At 45.0% G+C, this 18088-nt stretch overlaps 1 protein-coding gene and 1 long non-coding RNA gene across 7 annotated transcripts in view; one reads left to right on the plus strand and one right to left on the minus strand.

Annotated features, from left to right (window-relative positions):
- The window catches only part of PLXNA1 (plexin A1), a 299945-nt gene extending 286367 nt beyond the window's left edge, over nt 1–13578 (plus strand). For all 6 annotated transcript variants that reach the window (XM_083489159.1, XM_083489158.1, XM_083489156.1 and 3 more), the window contains exon 32: nt 4513–13578. In XM_083489159.1, the coding sequence (XP_083345285.1) occupies nt 4513–4608 (96 nt within the window). In that variant the 3' untranslated portion in view covers nt 4609–13578. The remainder of the gene's footprint in view (nt 1–4512) is intronic.
- On the minus strand, nt 10210–16848 carry LOC310700260. The gene is made up of 2 exons (XR_014522543.1): nt 14586–16848; nt 10210–14246 (listed from the first exon to the last, which is right to left on the minus strand). It is a non-coding gene; the product is annotated as an uncharacterized lncRNA (long non-coding RNA).
- Nucleotides 16849–18088: the final 1240 nt, after the last annotated feature.

Here is an 18088-nt window from a genome sequence, read left to right on the forward strand (position 1 = left end):
CAGATGGGGAAAGGTCACTTTTTACTTATGTAAAAAAAAAATAAAAAAATAGTAACAGCATAGAAGGTAATGGTTATCTCTTTGATGTCTGATGGGAGGGCATTCCACAGGGCAGGCGCCACTACCGAGAAGGCCCTCTGCCTGGTTCCCTGTAACCTCACTTTTCACAGTGAGGGAATTGCCAGAAGGCCCTTGGCACTGGATCTCAGTGTCTGGGCTGAACGATGGTGGCGGAGACGCTACTTCAGGTATACTGGACCGAAACCGCTTAGGGCTTTAAAGGTCAGCACCAACACTTTGAATTGTGCTCGGAAAGGTACTGGGAGCCAATGTAGGTCTTTCAAGACTGTCGTTACGTGGTCTCGGCGGCAGGTAGCAGCGCTCACAGCTTACGGACTGCACCGTGTAACAGGTGTCTGGCCCAGCAGCCTAAGGCGGACAAGCCACTGAAACAGGCATTCAGAATCCATTCATTTCATAAAACCTGCAGGGCTCAATCTCTGTGTTTGTGTATGTGTGTGTTTCTGTTTTGCCCAAGGGTCTGGGGGTGGGAGAGAGCTCTTTAGCATGATGCTTTTAAAACAATTAAATTATCAACAAACAAACCTGATGATACGAATAGCAACGTCAGGTGCTACCGGGGGGGGGGAGAAGGGGGCCTACTCGGAAGTAAATACTGCGTCCAGGCGTAATTAGCGCTGATTTAAGGTGCACCAAGACTGCCAAAAACCTCACCAAAGATATGCAACAAAGCGCTTCGTTGCAGAGGAGAGAGTTTGTGCACTGTGGAGGCTGGAGGGCTTCTATTCTACATGCGGGGGTTGGGGGGGCGAGGAAAATGTGCTCCGTGGGGGGGCGGGGAAGGCAAGAAAAGGAGCAGAGCTCTAACTATAGGCTCCCACGCTTGAGCAGGCCCGACTCGGTGGGGCGGACCACCCTCTCTCCTGGAGGAGGAGGAGGAAGAGGAGGAGGAGATTCCCATCCACGGCGTGGCCTCCCGCGCTCCTGAACGGGAAATCTCTGCAGCCCAAGACTCTCCGCGAGGCAGCTCCTCCCTTCCTGCCTTGAGCCGCCGCCAGCCGCGCCCCCCTCCCCAGTTATCTGCTGCCTGCCAAGCCCTGCCCCTCTTCATTGTCCTCCCCTTCTGTTTATTCCCCTTCCTCCATCCCTCACTTTTTTCCTCTCTTTCCTTTTTTTAAAAAAATATTTTCTCTTCCCCTTCTTTTTTTCCACCCTTTCTTTTTTCTCTTTCTCCCCCCCCCTCCCCGCCCTCCTGGGTTAAAGGATTTGAGCAATGGGTCTGGAGGTGGAGCTCGTCGGAGGATTAGCCCGACTCGCCCGCCTCCCTCCCACGGCACACTAGGCAACGTCCGGCGGCACACTAGTGTGCCGCGGAACACCGGTTGGGAAACACTGGCCTAGATGACCCTCAGGGGGTCCCTTCCAACTCTGCAATTCTATGATTCTAAGGCTTCAAAGCTATGGAGCACATTTGCTGAGACAGCAAAAGGTGCTTCATAACAGATCTGCTCAAGGAGGAGACTGGCAGACCCTTTGCCTTTCCAGTTGTCTGCCAACAGGACAGCTGTGTGTATATGAAATGACACACAGTCTCGTTATTGCTTTTTTTTTCTTTGCATATTAAACTGTAAGCAACTTTTTATTTTACAATACCTTGATTTAAATTTGAAAAGTTGCTGTGGCTTCAGGCCCAGACCTCCCTGTTGTAAGCCAAGAATCCCTGCAGCAGGTCTTTCCTGTATGAGTAGGCATGAGTATCTACTTCTAGGCAATAAGGATGGTCCCCATACTAGGAAATAGCTAACACTAGCAGTGCCTTAGCAGCCTGCACAGATGCAGGGCTTCTTAGCAAGATCCTAGCCATCTGCCTTAGACCAAAATCCACCACAAAGCTGAAACCAGAGGTGACCCCCCTCCTCCAGTTGTTCCTAGAGACATTTTCATAGCAACTGCCTGCCCCGGGGCTGGTCTCCAGCTCCCAACATTCCCTTTCATTAGTATTACAAATAAGCAAGGCCTTAAAAGCAGAAATCAATAACAAGGCAAGCGCTACGTGTTTGGAAAGCGTGATCTTAATGAGCTGAATGCAGGGTGAGTTGCCATTCCTTGTCTTTCCCGGTTAACCACTGCCTGGCATCTGCTGGATGTGCATCCATAGCCCGCTCTAAAAGCACTGCTTGTGTGTTCACAGCTCCCAGGAACTTCTTTTATTATTTGTAATGGGATTAATAAATAGCAGCTGTTCCCTTTGTTTGTTTTCATTCATTAAACACAATTACATGCAGCCCGATTGCACCCTCTTTGATGTGAAATGGGAGAGAATAATTTTTCCTGTTGTTCAGTGCTATAATATGCTGTCATTGGCACTGAATGAAAATCATAATTAATTTTCATTTGGGTTTTTGCATCTTCCTAATCACGGTGGTCCCAGCTCCTTAAAACAGGTGACAGACATGCATCTCCCGCTCTCTTCTTATGCTCCCTGTAGTTTTCCTCTTTACTGTGCTGCTCCCAGAAGGGCAACACAATAACAGAAGATCAAACAAATACAAAGCAGGTTGTAAATCTTTCAGAATGTAGTGAGTCTTTCTTGAATCAAGAGAGAAAGGGATTCACGAACCATGAATAGAACTCCTGTTCCTAGTCACTCAATAGCTCCAGTACCCTTAATAATTTCATCTTTTTTATTTCTGCCAGATTAACGTGTCATTTGCATTCAGAGCTTGGCCACCTAGAAATCACTGTGATTGGCGTTTTCTGTGCTTTGGATGGAGTATTGGGGTTCTTCCATATGTGCCATTGCAGGTCTTGGTTATCCCCATGCAGAATTGCAGCAGGCTCAGTTTTTGTACTGAGGAGGTGCTAGAATCACATTTCCCATGGGAAGCTAACAGTAGTTATCCTCCCCTAGGGAATGAAGTTGAGCTGCTTTACCCTCTTTTCCAACTCTTAGGATTCTTCATGCATTCGCTAACTATGTGGCAAATCACCTTTATAGAATCTGCACTGAGCTTTTAAGTGTTTCATCATCCGCAAGGTCCTGAGCTGCAGCGCTGTGTACTCTCCACAGCACGTTCTGCACGTTTAGCGCTGGAGACCTGTAGGGCGCCACAGCTGCTCTTAATCAAAAGGAGCTGATTTCCATATTAAGGAATTACCTGTAGGGCTTGTGATGGACCTTTCCTGCCTCCTAATAGTCAGTCTATTAATTATACAAGAGTTTATTTCCAATTATGCAGCCAATGAAATGGTTAATCAAGTCCCCTTTGATGGATGCTTTGACATTTAATTGGAAAGAGAAATCCACCTTGCACTCACAACAAACTTAGCCACTATAATGGGATTTCTGATGGGTTTGCATTTTAATCATCTGTTCTTTATCTGGCAGCGCAATTTAAAGGGTGTGGGACTTGGTGAAATGGACTCCTGATGATGGGCACCTCTCTGTCCTTTTTGTAGAAAAATCCCACCATTCCCTCACTATCTCAGCCCTTTTCACTAGCTGCTTTCCTGCCAAATCCCATCCTCCCCCCCCCAGAATCCAAAGCCCTGTTCACAACATCCCTGATTATCTCTCAGTTCATATAGTCTGTGTGCCTGAAGATGCAGAGTTTTTCAAGATTTCCTGGATTACATCCAAATACTGATCTAGTGATTCTCATCTGATTGTGAGAACAGAACTAGAAAGTGGACTAGGTTTAATTATTACATAATTAAAGATGCCGATTTCATAAATGTCCCCAGTGTTTCCTTGTCCTCAGGACCATCAGAAAAGTCCCAGATCATGCCATTGCGGGAGAGTTCTCCTATTCTCTGAATTAAGAAGGGCTGAGCAACCTGTGGCCCCCCAGATATTACTGGACTACCAGGTTTCTGCAGGGGAAGTATTGGGCCACATGTCAATATCCCTTGCTCTGGTTGCCGGATGTCATGTGTGTGAGGAGTCCTAGCAGATCTGCAAAAGCATTTTTTGCAGAACTGCTGCTAGCCAGACTCCATACATGCTTCCTGCAAAATACAGGAAGGAAGATAGATGGGCAATTAAGCATTGCCTTCAATGTGTCCTCTGACTCTTTTGTCTCTTTCTCACATACTCACATGGGAACAGGAGGAAAAGGACAGCCACTTCAGCTCACTAGCCAAGCTAGACAGCTGTAACCCTGTTGCAGGGTGATTGGGGATAGTGTGTGGCAGGCTGCAATCCTGGCAGGATGGCGATTGCTCCTCCTTGCTCAGCTGCTAGAATGGGACAACACACTTGCTGATGCACTGTTGAGTTGCTGCCATTTTTAGCAGCCTCTCCTAGTTGTGACGGTCAAGAGAATGGCCGTCCCATATTTCTTCATCCTTAAAAGAGGGGTTTTGGAGTGTTTGGTGGGGAATCTCTCCTGTCTTTTCTTTCTAGACTACCACTGGTGTGAAGCATGTTTCAAATTACCCCAGAGTCTTCCTTTACTAATGATTTCATCTACACGTCTTTCCCCTTGCCAGATTTTAGCTGCTTTAGAGAAGGACGAACAGGCCCGAAGGCAACGGCTGCGGAGTAAGTTGGAGCAGGCAATTGACACAATGGCCCTAAGTAGCTGAAAAGGTCGAGATGGTGCTGCAGACTTCCCTGGCAGTGGACTCTTAAGGGAGAGAGAGCGCGGCAAGTGAGTCGCGGCAGCAAGAAAGCAATCAAGGAATACATTGGGGCCTGGCACCAAACAATGCACAGAATCTGCTGCGTCTCAGAACACTTTACACACAATGAACAGCAAAACAACAACAACGTAAGACCGCCGTTCTCAAAAGCAAACGGAGCCTATCTTAAAGACCTTTTGGAAGGAGCGACGTAGCAAAGAACCTGAAGGACCCCAGGAGATGTGCAAGGAGGGCCAGTGAGACAAATCCTTGCTCAGCTGCCACTGCCTCCCTTCTCCGGCTCCCACCAAGGCCTGTTCCAGATTTGGCGACGGAAGGTTGGGGACTGCACTAACGGCTAGGACAACCTTTTTACATTATGGTTTTTTCCCCCATGGCAGGCGGTTTGGTAGGCTTATAATTCCCCGCCCCTTCTCCCTGTACTTCCTTCCTTTCCCGCCTTGCCTGGACAGCTCCACTCTCTACCTTCTCTTCCATACTCTCTGGCCTTCTTCCTCTAGTGTTAACTGCTATATTTGCACAATTTCCACAAGCTAGGTTTTGTTTTTGTTTTGTTTTTGAAAAAGATTTAAAATATATGAGTGTGGGGAGGTTCTAAATTTTAAACAAAACATTGCAGGGTTTTTTTTAAATTTTTGTTTCAACAAAAAGAAAGGAGCATTGCTTGCTTGGGGTAGAAGTGGGGGTGCGTGGAGTCCAAGAGAAGAGCCCCTCTATCTTTGATTCTTCCTACACTTTGTCCTGTGCCATATTTTATTTATTTTAATAACATTTAGCACAGGCCAAATTGATGCTCTTGTTTTGAATGCTGCTTACGCGGGTGCCAAAGGTTTAAGGTACCCAGAGGGCAAGGAACTTGCAAAAAGGAGGGTGGGCCATGCATGGCAAGCCCCTGCAGAGAGATCTTTTCATGAATTACTATGTGGAAAGTGGCACACTTTTGAGAAAAGTCCCTGCTTTGCCTTTTTATAAATTAAGACAGGGCTAGCTGCTTGTAAGCGGAGTTTAGCAACTTTCAAAAGTTCTCATTGCCCCGCCCGCCCCAGAGTAGCCCGCCCCCAGCTGCCCTCATCTGTACATTTCCCACTCATGGGGCATTTAGACAGAGCGTATTGCCACTGCATAGGCACAGTGAATGGGGGTGGCTGTTTGAACCAACTCTCAGTATTTCCCTCTTCCGTTGTAGAGGAAAGGCATCTTAGTAACAGATGCAGTCAGACTTGCTAGGGTCTGGGTCACGCAGGAAGCCTATGAATAGATGCTTCTTCTGTGTTGTCTCCATTTCTGACAGACCATGGCAACACTGGGTCTATTCAGAGAAATCATGCTAAGAGATGAGGAACATGGAGCTGCAGTTTAGCACTGACAGAAACATTATATTTAAGTGGGGTGCCCCTTTAGTTTTTTCAGGTGTGTAAGTGTGTACACGCACCACTTTAGAATATTTTATTTATTCCTCATCCCAATTTCTTCAGCAAAATGCAGAGCTTCTCTTTTTGTTTTGGTAGCAATGAAGACCCAAACTCCCAACAGTCTTGTAATTCCCCTCTGTTGGAATAAGCAGCTGCACCAGCGGATTTGGTTCTGGTTAGGCCAATTAGAAGAGGGTGAGAGAGTGCAGATAAGAAATGAGTTTTGTGGAATTGTAGAGTTGGAAGGGACTCCAAGTGCCATCTAGTCCAACACACTTCATTATTACTTAATTATTACATTATTACTTTTGTGCAGGAATCGTTAGATTATGTGTGATAGTCTCCATAGCTTGCTTTGGCTATGGACTGCTCCAGAGAGCAGGGAAATAATCTTAGTGGGGAGAGCAGAGCATCATTCATTCCAATCTGTTGTTAGCATTACGAGAGGGGTAATGCCTGCAACTGAGTTCTGCTTTGTATTCTCTGCTACTTGGTTCAACCCAAAGTCTGCCTCCTCTTTCCTCTATGCACCTGGTTCCTAGCTGGCTTTGGGCTTCTCCTGGTTAGCAAACTGCAGTGTAGGAGGCCAGAAGGAACAGGTGTCCATACTGGGTCAGAGCAGAGAGGTCTGCAGAAGAAGACCCAGGTGCCGTTAGTTACTGCCACGTTGCCCAGATAGTAACCAGGTATTTCCAATCCAATTCAAGGCAAAGGTTCCTGTGTTGCTGCCATGGTGTTTCCCAAGACATCCAGCACTGTTTGAAGATGTTTTATGTACCTTCATTTTGTGTCTGCTCACTCCTTGAGAGTCAGAAGGTGTCCTCATTTTCAAACTGAAACAACTCCTGTCCCTGGAATTCAGTAGCTCCATCTTTTAAATGTGAATTATCTGCTATCGGAAAGGAGCGTTTTACTTATTAGTTAGGTTTGCAAATTTAGGAGGCAACTGTTTATTCTGCATCCCACCACCTCTGCATTATTCTCATTCTACACCTAAAGATCAATGAAGCTACGTGAGAGTAGGCAAGAGAGACTGTCCCTAGTTGAACTAGGGTTTGGGTCTATGGCCTACAAAGTGCATGTTGGCACTCCATAATTTTAATTTCACATTGGCCTGGATTTCTTGTACCAAAGGGCAGTTAATCAATTCACTGAAATAAATAATTTTTAAAAAAATAATAAAATAACAATCCTGCACACTGAGCAGAGCATTTCTGAAGGTCCTGAAATGCCCATTGGGTCTGAGTTTTCTGGTCCAACCCTAACAAAGAACCAATACATCCCATATCCAGCCTAAACCACAGTATGTGAGAGAAACAAGCTCCTGAACTCTTGCTAAAATCTGTTTCCCTTTGCTCCTCTCTTTTTCATTATCTCTACATCATTCCATTCACTGTTCTGACCCTAAGAATTTTAATCCCCTCGATTCAGTTCCTGACAAATGTAATGCCTTTAATTATCATTAAACGTTTACCAGTGTGATGAAGCCACTGCCCTAATTCAACTCAGGTGACCAAACGCACCAAATTTTCAGCCTTCACCCACCCACCCAGTACCAATAAACTCAGTTGCTATCTCAAGTCTAGGTTGAAGTTGAGAGAGAGGCTATTGCGGAACATACCAAGCCTGATCCTACCCATTCCCTGAGAGTGCAAATAAGGGGAGGAGAGGGGATGTAATGAAGTTTTTAATTAAAATTTAAAATGTGTGTGTGTGCGTGTATATATATATATGTTGTTACAATCTAATTCTTGTGCCCCAGTGGGGCACTGTATAGTTAACAGAAAGAGCTCAAACCAGTATCACATACGGTTTTTACACAACCAGTGGAAAATACCAAATGGATAAAATTTCAAACATTTCTCATCAAGCAGAACAATCATTTGAAGCCTATATACATCTCAGATTGCTTTGTAATTTTGTTTTTATCCTTTTTAATTATTTTTAATTAAAGAGGAGGAAGAGAAGACGACAAGACGACAATAAAAATATAATGGAAAAACACCTAGGGATTCCCGAGATCTCTCTGGATCCATAGGACCTGTGGGCTGTTGCATGACTGTGCTAGAGTTTAGTCTGAGTTGAACTTTTTTTAAAAGAAAAAAAATGCAAGTGTTGAATACTAGAGGTTTGTTTAGACCTTTTTATTTTTGAAATTTTGGAATTAATTTGCCACTTCTTGTATAAGAAAAAAAAAGAATTAACTGTTTATTTCTGGAAAAAAATGGTACTCAGAAGCCTTAAAGGACAGCTAAGTGTTTCTACACACAAAAGATACTGTAATATTTTACAGGTTCCCCTCCTTGGACTTTGCTTCAAGTGTACTTGGAAGCATAAATCATTACATGATTGACACTTAAAAGAGATAGAGGCTCGATCTTTCGGCTTGATGTAAGTCAGCACCATTTTATGAAAAACTAAAGTGCCATCCTGACTTTTTAGAAGCAAATGACAAAATCCCCCTCTGTTGATTGCATAGAGAGCAAACGTTTGACTGGAAAATGCCATATACCAGTTCTCTAGAGCCACTCACTTATCTTATCCAGGTATCTCAGCAATAACACATTGGGAGACTTCACTATAAAAATAGCATTCAGTGGGTTACCTCAAGTGAACAACTTTTATCTTTTCCGATAAAAACTCAACAAAGTGCATTAGAAGTTGGCTTAATTTGAAGGGCCTGCAGAATGCAAGTTGGCTTGTTCAGTCTTCAGGACTGGCCTTTAGAAAGACCTAGCTAATTGCATCCTATCTTCCCAGTTCCTAGCCTTCAGTGAACCAAGTCATCTCCATATGGGCCTTGGCAGCAGGGGGGTGGGGGGAAGAGTTCTTAGCCTAATGCTTAGCAGAATTGTAGATATTTCACTTGCCACTAGGGATGTTTGTGGAGTGGAGGAATACTTTCCCTGTGTCCAGACTCTCTGCACAGTGGACAGGCCGCCAGCTGAAATAACTGGAAAGCAACAGCTAAATCAGCTCCCGTGCAAATACTTCAGGTTGATACAGTTTGTGATTCAGTCTGTCAGGATGCAAGCTTTCTGGACAGTTCATATTTAATTTTTTTGTACAGAATCCCAGTGGAATCTCAGCAGCAGCAGCATAAGGGGCACACAGGCAAGCACCAAGATGGCAAGGCTCAGTGCTTTTTTTCTGGGAGTACTCAAGGGTATACTGGCACCTCCCCCCCCCCACCTAAAAGTAAAGCACCGCTTAAAATTGTGGCACTTCATGGTGAGTACTGGTTCCTTTTTTTCCTAGAAGAAAAGCACTGTTTAAGCTTAAATTGGACATCTTGGCAAACAGATTTCCATACGCCTTCAACCCACAGAAATTGGGGTAAATCATAAATATGTTGTCACCTCCCCCATTTTCGGTGCTTGTGCATGGGTGTGTAATTGCCAACACTAAAATGCCTACTGGTGGTCTGCACACCACGCAGAGTTGGGCTTCCTTTGCCTCTGGCACTGCCTTCGCCAGTCACAATTCTGCCACAGAAACCAAGCCAGTGACTTTGCAGACAATGCCTGGGGCAGAAGAGAAACTCAGTGGCTTCTCCCCAAGGCACTGATCAGAGACAAAGCAGATAACAGACAAGCAGCGAGTCCAAATTTTCATCTTTCTCACCCCAGTGCCTGCAATTCCACTGAAATCAACAGGATTTTTTTTTTTTTTTTTGTCAGCAGACACTTGTCCACTGTGTTAAAAAGATTTACAATCTGGCTCACACCTAGAGGATCTTTTTTCTTCCTTTCTTGGGCAGTTTTAATCTTAGTTGCTTCCATATTAGCCACTTTCCCCGGAATCGCCTTCCCTTGTTCATTTGCTCGTTATGGAACATTCAGACAGCATCGTTCTTAAATCACTGCATTCCGGTCTTTCCTGTCTTGTCCTGTGTCTCTCCCCCCACCCCAATACTGATTCATGGCATAAATTTGGGTAATGAAACGCAATTGGATCACCAGCCTGTACTGCAGAGCTAGGCAAAATGTTGGGAGTTCCTGTGCCCTTAATTTAAGTTTTATCTTGTTTGCAGATCTTGCCCATTTTATATCTTTCTCTTGATCATGGCTGGAGCGTTAGTGATGAATAATTGCTTAATTGCCTCTTATTTATTTATTTATTTATTTATTTGGGGGGGGGGAGGGACAATCAGCAGTGACTTCCTCTCATCATTTTCCTTCCCATAGTGGAAATCACCAATAGAATCACATACACAATTGAAATTGGGGCAGTTAATAAACCATTAATCACTAATTTTCCTATCCAGAAGCAATAAAACAGGCAAAGATAAAACTCTTAATTAATGTTGCTGTGACCCTTTGCTAAATAGGCTTTACATAGGAGCAAACATTAAGGAAGGATGGGGGGTGTGCACAGAAAGACATTGAGAGATAACGTTAACACTAACCTCTTGTTTTAGTTCAGCTTCCAGCTAAATACAGTGCCTGAGCAGTGCTTAAGGGTTTGTAGCATGGAAGCAAACCCGTATGTTACTCTTCATTGGGTTGTACACATCCACATCTATCCATGCAAAGACACACCTGGGGACTTCCGTGGCAATGTCAAATCTCCTGACGTTTCCGACTTCTGCAGGACTTTGAATATGATGTGCCATTGGTACTAAGCTCTTTTGCTATGCATTTTGATGCTCAGACGATCACCTGAAAAGCAAAACCTATAAGCCATTAACACTTTGGGAGAGGAGAGCATAACTTATCTTATGTTCACTAATTATTGATCTGGCATGAATTGCAGCAGAAAAAGAAATTCTTCAAAAACAAAAGGGCAGGGATATAATGTGGTAAGGCGGTTACAGGGAAAAGGCTTGGCTGATTTGGAACAATCTGTCAACCAGATATATTTTTGTTACAGCTGTATTGGCATAGGGCCAGCTGAATAGGTTGACATTTTCTGCTTTGCCGTAGTAACATTCGTGTGGCAAAGGATTTCTAAGAGCACTTGCAGTCAGGAGCAGGTGACTTATTTTTTTCTTAAGAAAAAAAAGGTTTGCAACCTTTATAGCTTCATAATTTTCTCTGGTTTTCATCCAAGCATCACCAATCCATTCCCACCAACATTATGTGAGATCCCTTAACCACAATGCCACTATTCAATGTATTAGTTACTTCTAAATAAGGTCTCCATGACTCATAGAATCGTAGAGTTGGATCATCTAGTTCTAGTTCAACCTCTACAATGCAAGAATCTCAACTAAAGCATCCATGACAGATGGCCATTCAACCTCTGCTTAAAAACCTCCAATGAAGGAGAGTCCACCACCTTCCAAGGGAGTCAGATCCACTGTCAAACAGCTCTTACTGTCAGAAAGTTTTTCCGTTATGTTTAGTTGGAATCTCCTTTCTTGTCCTACCCTCCAGAGCAGGAGGAAACACGCTTACTCCATCTTCCATGTGACAGCCATTTAGATATTTGAGGATGGCTATCATTTTTCCTCTCAATCTCCTCTTTTCTAGGCTAAACATGCATAGCTCCCTCAACCATTCCTCTAAGACTTAGCTTCCAGACCCTTGATCATCTTGGTCACCCTCCTCTGCACACATTCCAGATGTCAGAATCCTTAAACTGTGGTGCCCAGAACTGGACACAGTACTCCAGGTGTGGTCTGGCCAAGGCAGAACAAAGCGGTACTATTACTTCCCTTGATCTGAACACAATACTTTTGTTGATGCAGCCTAGACTAGCATTAGCTTTTTTTGCTGCTGCATCACACTGTTGACCCATAGAGTTGGAAGCATGTTAAACTTGTCCTCTACTAAAACCCCTAGATCCTTTTCAGATGTACTACTGGCAAGCCAGGTGTTCCTCATCTTATATTTGTGCAGCTGGTTCTTCCTACCTAAGTGTAGAACCTTACATGTTAGTTTGGGCCTGGCTCTCTAATCTGTTAAAGTCATTTTGAATCCCGATTCTGTCTTCTGTGGCATTAGCTACTTGTCGCAGTTTTGTGTCATGTGCAAATTTGATGAGTATCCCCTAAATTATGGGTAGGCAAACTTATGTCCACAGGCTGGATCAGGCCCAATTGCCTTCTGGATCAGGCCTGCGGACGGTCCGGGAATCGTCGCGTAGATCGCCAGCGCACATGTTCTTTCCCTCCCTCTCCCTCACATGGCAGTGGCGGCGGCGCTTCCTCCCTCCCTCCTCCTGGCTTCTCCCCGCCCTGCATAGAGAAGGCTGGGCTTTGTTGGTGCCATCAGGAGCAGTGCTCAAGCGGCCACCATTTTAAGCAGCCCCTCTCCAGAGCCCTTTTGCGCACTGCTCATCGTCCCTCCACCGCCGCCATCCCCTGCCACTTGCCAGACACAGGTAAGCAGCCACCAGGGCTCATGGTCTCTTGTATCACCCCCCCAAATATAGTCTGGGCCCCCCACAAGGTCTGAGGGACAGTGGACCGGTCCCCTGCTGAAAAAGCTTGCTGACCCCTGCCCTAAATTCTTTCATCTAAGTAATTTATAAAGAACTCTGGCACCTCACGCCAGTCTTTTCCAGGTTGATTAGGAACTATTAGTAAGCACTCTTTGAGTTGGGTCAGTCAACCAGCTACAAATCCACCTAACAGCTACCTCATCCAACCCACATGTTACCAGCTTCCCCACAAGAATACTTTTAAGTATTCCCTGAGAAACGGTGCGTGTGAAATGTACCTTCTCTTTTTCAGGTGCTACTTTCACGTTCCTCTATCCATTGTTAAAAATGCTTAATCATACAACCCCTGCTCCGTCAGCCCCCTACCACCACCACCCTGTGCCCTTAAACACTGGTGCTATCTGAGGCCAGGATACGCTAGGAATAGGGACTGAAGGAACACGTCAGCTATTGAAGGCTTAGTTTTAGAGGGTATCTCAATGGAAATGTCAAATAATCTGGTTTCAAAAATACACAGCTCTTCGGAGAAAATGGTTTGAGTCAGCTAATAAGGAAGTGTCTGGTGTTTTCTTTATTTCTTTAAACTCTATGTTAGTGACATCCCCAGTTCCTTGGACTCTTAACAGTTTAGGGATAGTCTAATGAAAGGGCTGGTGCATTCGTCAGGATGGTGAGCCAGACCTTCCCCTGCCCTGCCCTGCCCCGCCCCCATTGCAGCTTTTTTTAATGGAGCACTATTAATCCCCCCCCCCAGAAAATGTGTTTAAAACACGTACAAGCCTTGCAAGGCCTGCCACTCTCTCTTCTTTCAAAGGAATGTCAAGTCCACAGTTAGCTGTCCTTTAAGTAAAGGGGAAGGGGGTTGGCATGGGAGGGGTGGAGCAGAGAAAACAATAAGAAACAAAGAATTTTAATAGTAAAATAAAAAAATAAAAATAAAATGATGAAAACTTTATGTGATTGTTTCAGACTTGAAGCAACTGTGCCAGTGTGGCAGGTCGGCACCCTTTGATTGTGTAAATATCCTGCTATTTCCTATTTTAATGTTCTTCAGATTTAGTACTTGTAAATAAACACGCGCATCAAGGAGAGATTAAACATTTTTGCTATATAACTTGTCTTGTCTGACTTTGTGAGTTCCAGGTTTGGTGCAGAGGGAGGAGGGAAGATGGAAGGGGCAGCTGTGCATTGCTGTGCATGCTTCTACAGCCCTGCTTGGACTTGACCACAACCCATCTTACCCCCCTGCCCCGTTCAATCACTTTATGTGAGCTTCAGCACTAGATTTCTGCACCTTCACCACATACTATATTCAACATCATGGGCCACCTTTTCAGTTGTGCTTGGCTCCCATGTATGTAGAATGTCTTAACCACCCAGTGGCCCAGCAGGAGCTGGGGTTATTGCTTTCCTGAGTTTCCTAGCACGGAAACTAAACCATCTCCCATCTCCCACCTTACGCTGCCCTCTTTTAGAAGTGACAGCCTTGTATTGAGGTGCCTGCAGGTGTAAGGTGCAGAAAAAAATGTGTTCCTGCAAAACTCTGGTTAAGACTATCCTATAGTTCAGTCGGACACGACTGAACGACTAAACAACAACAATAGTTCATCTAGCTCGGTATTGTGTGAAAGACCAAAGGAGCATAGAAAACCACACCAGCCAAAATCTTCATTTCCTAGTAACCAGCCTAGCTCTTTTGGGTGCAGATTCGAAAGCTTTGAGCTGCCCTGCTGCAGAACCTTCAGCCACAGCCCTGTTCACTGTACTGTGGCAGCTCAAGACCTAGTGCAGGGGTCTGCAACCTTTAAGACAAAAAGAGCCACTTGGACCCGTTTCCGAAGGGGGAAAAAACTGGGAGCCGCAAAACCACTGCGACATTTAAAACAAATATATCTCCGGAGCCGCGATCTGACAGCGGGCGGAAAGGTGACGTTGTGACGGTGCGTGACTAACGCATGCACCGCCCCCATGCGACGTCACAGCCAGTACAGCGCCCGCCACAGTGGGGAGTGTCGGGCGCACAATGCGCCTCCTCCCCTCGCTAGTATCCGCCCCAGAGCCGCAGCAAAGGTGTAAAAGAGCCACATGCGGCTCCGGAGCCGCGGGTTGCAGACCCCTGACCTAGTGCTTGGTCACAGCATCCCTAGAGCTGGCAGAATACAGGCTGGTTGGAGTTAAGAGTCTGCATAACAGGTTCTGCAGCTTCTTCATCCTTGTTCTAAAAAAAAAAAAGTGAAGGGGAACTGGAGTAAAACTGCTTTACAGCAACATAGGACTGGGTGTCTGCTGGTTTGCCCAGCACTGGCTGTGAGCATGTTCTAATGTTTGAGAGCTCCTTAGAGCGCTGAGCTAGATGAGCCTTCTTAACTGCTGTGTCCCTTTTAATCCAAGTCCATTAAGATGCAATCCAGAAAATGGATCTTAAATGTTGCACCTGTGCTTGGTGCTGCCATGATAATGTCACTATCACAACTCAGCTTGGACATGCTTGACCCACAACCTCGCCTGGCAAATTTAGTCCTGTGCACTGGCCTCCATTTGCTTCCTGACACTGCAAGCCTTAATAGCTCCCCCTCACTTATCCTCCTTGCATCACTGAGCAATGTTCTGCCTTCTCATGCTCTCCTACTGCTACAGAGCTGCTGCACCACCTGCCATGACAATGACATAACCCAATCTGGATGTTGAGAGGATGGGTTGGTCAAAACAAGCAAAGTAACGATGGCAGCTCTTAAACATGAAAAAGCAATATGGGCTATTGGGACGGGAGAAGTGGCAACAATTGAGAGATGTGGATGTTGCATCTTCGACTCCAATATTGCATAAACTTTGGAGATGGTGTCATAGACATCTACTCTACATCCAATGTGCAAAGGCCATTGTGCTCCTTTTTTATTCTTTTGCCATAGCAATCCTTATTCCCATTTTACAGATTATGAAACTGAGGCAAATAAGTAAATATTGGCCCCTTTACTTTGGTCACTTAGCTACACCTTTTTTTAGTACAGTGTCAAGTATGTGCCCCACTGGGGCTATTCTCAGGTTCTTATGAATTTGTAAAATGAGGCTAATGCTGCCGAGGCCTCATGACACTCCTGTCTGCTTGGAGGCAGTAAGGAATGCAATTGACCACTTAACTAGGGAAGTGAGAGGGACATGAAATAATTTGATCAACCCCATATAGCATGTGTAAGGTAAAGCATACCCCTAAACATTTTGTGAACCTTTGTACTTTTGTCCATTTACTGTATTTATTTCCCCCCATTTGAACTATAAAATGGTGATTTTCTTGAGTCAAAATGAGAGTACCCCTAAACATTTTTTTAAGAAAAAAAGCATTATGCAAAGCCATAGCTCATGACCTCTTCCACAAAACAGAAATGACTTTCTATGAACATACTAGCAACTGAGGAAAGTCTTGGGAGTGCAGAAGAGTTGGGCCATAAAGATTATTCCGTCTTCTGAGGTAACATGTAACCAATCAACACTATGTAACTGGGGAGAGAGGCCTGCTTTGGCCCAGATATAGTGGGGGCATTAGAGAGTGGCCAGGTGTGTTACTTCAATTTCTACCCAACCCAGGTGCTGATGAGAAAGGCCTGATGAGAAAGGATGTACTTTTAGATCAAGACCTGATATTGACAGGTAATCCCTGAGTAGAAACAAATTATCTCTGGTGATTGCCTTAGCAAAAAGCCTGCAAGCACACATTCTCTTTCCCTCTCCTCAAGGCCAACATCGAAATTCACCCCCGCAACCACCTCTCTCCTTCTATTGTTTGTCATTGTTGTGGCACCCCCTGCGGCGCCTTCTCAGCTCAGCAACTAGTGTGGGCAAACTAGTTGCACGCCCCCAAATCTGCCTTTGTATTGAGAAACTGGTTATCTGATAGCAGCCATGTGGCAGCTGTTAATCTATAGAAGGAGGAGCCAAATGTCCTCTCCAATTATTGGACAACTCCCTTCAGCTCCTGCCAGCTTGGTCCAATGATCAGGGATGACAGGAGCTGTAGTACAACATCTGTAGGGCATCGTGTTGACTCTCCCTGCAATACAGAGTGCAAGGTGAGGGGGGCAGGTCTTGCCTTACATATGTATAAGAGAAGCGACCAAGGCACCTAGTGCAGAAGCTTTCAACCTTTTGGGGTCCACAGCTCCCTTGACAAACTACATTCTTTCTATGGCACCCCTGTGGGGCTCAGGAGCCCAGTTACGTCACCTCTTGCCTGCAGAGTTGGCAGCCTCTCACCCTTTTTCAAACCCCCTCCCTTGTAGAGTGTGCCCTCAGCCTCCTCTCCTCTCCCCTTGGGAGTCCTCTGGGCAGCCGCAGCTGTCGCCCCGGTCTCTGAGCTGCTTCTCCTGCCCCAAAGAGAGGTGCCTCCTCACACTGCCCGACGGGGGTCTGAGAGGTACCCCCAGAGGCATCATTCACCTGGGGAGCTTGTAGCCAGGGCTCCTGCAACAAGCAGCAGTGCAAGCCTTTGGGAGGCAGAGATGCGAGAGGGCATCAGAGGAGGGAGGGAAGGAGAGAGGGACAGAGGCCAGTGTTGCCTGCAGCAGCACCCCGACCTTCATTCAAGGCACCCCAGGGTGCCACAGCACACTGGTTGAAAACCACTGACCTAGCGTAATGATCAATGAATTCTAAACACTGTAGATGCCAAAATCTTGTAACTGGAATGAATTAAGGAATAAATTAAGCAAATAGATTATGCTAATATGCTCGTGTTGATTTTTAAATTTATATATTATTTATTTTACACAAACATGTCAGTCAATAAGAAGTTGTTTTGAACTGTTTATCATATGCATGTTTCTTGATCTCCATTTCACTCACCAACCTCCCTCCCCCCCGCCCTGCAACCATCCTTTCAACTTTGAAATTATGAGAACAATCTTCCATAAAAGTTCCACGCTATTAAGGACTTTGGAACTTGTTATGAATCTTTTATATGTTCAGCCACACACTCACATCTACTCATACTTCCACAGCCACAATAAAAGAGAAAATCAAATGAGCAAAAATGCAGTACAGAAGGAAATAATAAAGGAGAAAGTACAAGGGAAGAAAAATAATTGGGACAGGATGGGAAGGGGAAAAACAAATTCAAATTGTCCTTAACATTGCCTTCTTTTTAGGCTATGCATATGCTCACAAAACTTCTTCATACTTTCCCCTGTTTTACTACTTTTCCATTCCTTAGTTTAATGTGCCACTTATTTCAGCCACCATGTCCACTGGCCTCTGACACCCAAATATTTAAAGTTTGTTTCCATGCATAATTTGTTTGCTCACTTTTTGCATGCAACCTTTTTTAAATTTTTTTTGACAATAATGCACAATTTCCGCACCAGTTTTTCCAGTGTGGATAAGAAAAGTGCTATTGGAAGTTTTAAGGGCAACAGTTCCTTTAATTGAAAGCTTCTTGTTTGCTGGTTCTGTTTTATTTTATTGCTTCTGGGCTAGAATGGCTAGTTGGGGTTGTTGAGTTGATGAATAGTGTGATGAACCACACTGTTATTCAGTTTCTGTTCCCATAGAGGAGGGCTCTTTGATTGCGGGGAGAATAGATTTGTGTCATGCAAACCTTATTCCCCAGGGCATTTCCCCACCACTTTCATTTC

Source organism: Podarcis liolepis, assembly GCF_965112155.1.
Source record: "Podarcis liolepis genome assembly, chromosome: 2".
Classification (NCBI taxonomy): Eukaryota; Metazoa; Chordata; class Lepidosauria; order Squamata; family Lacertidae; genus Podarcis; species Podarcis liolepis.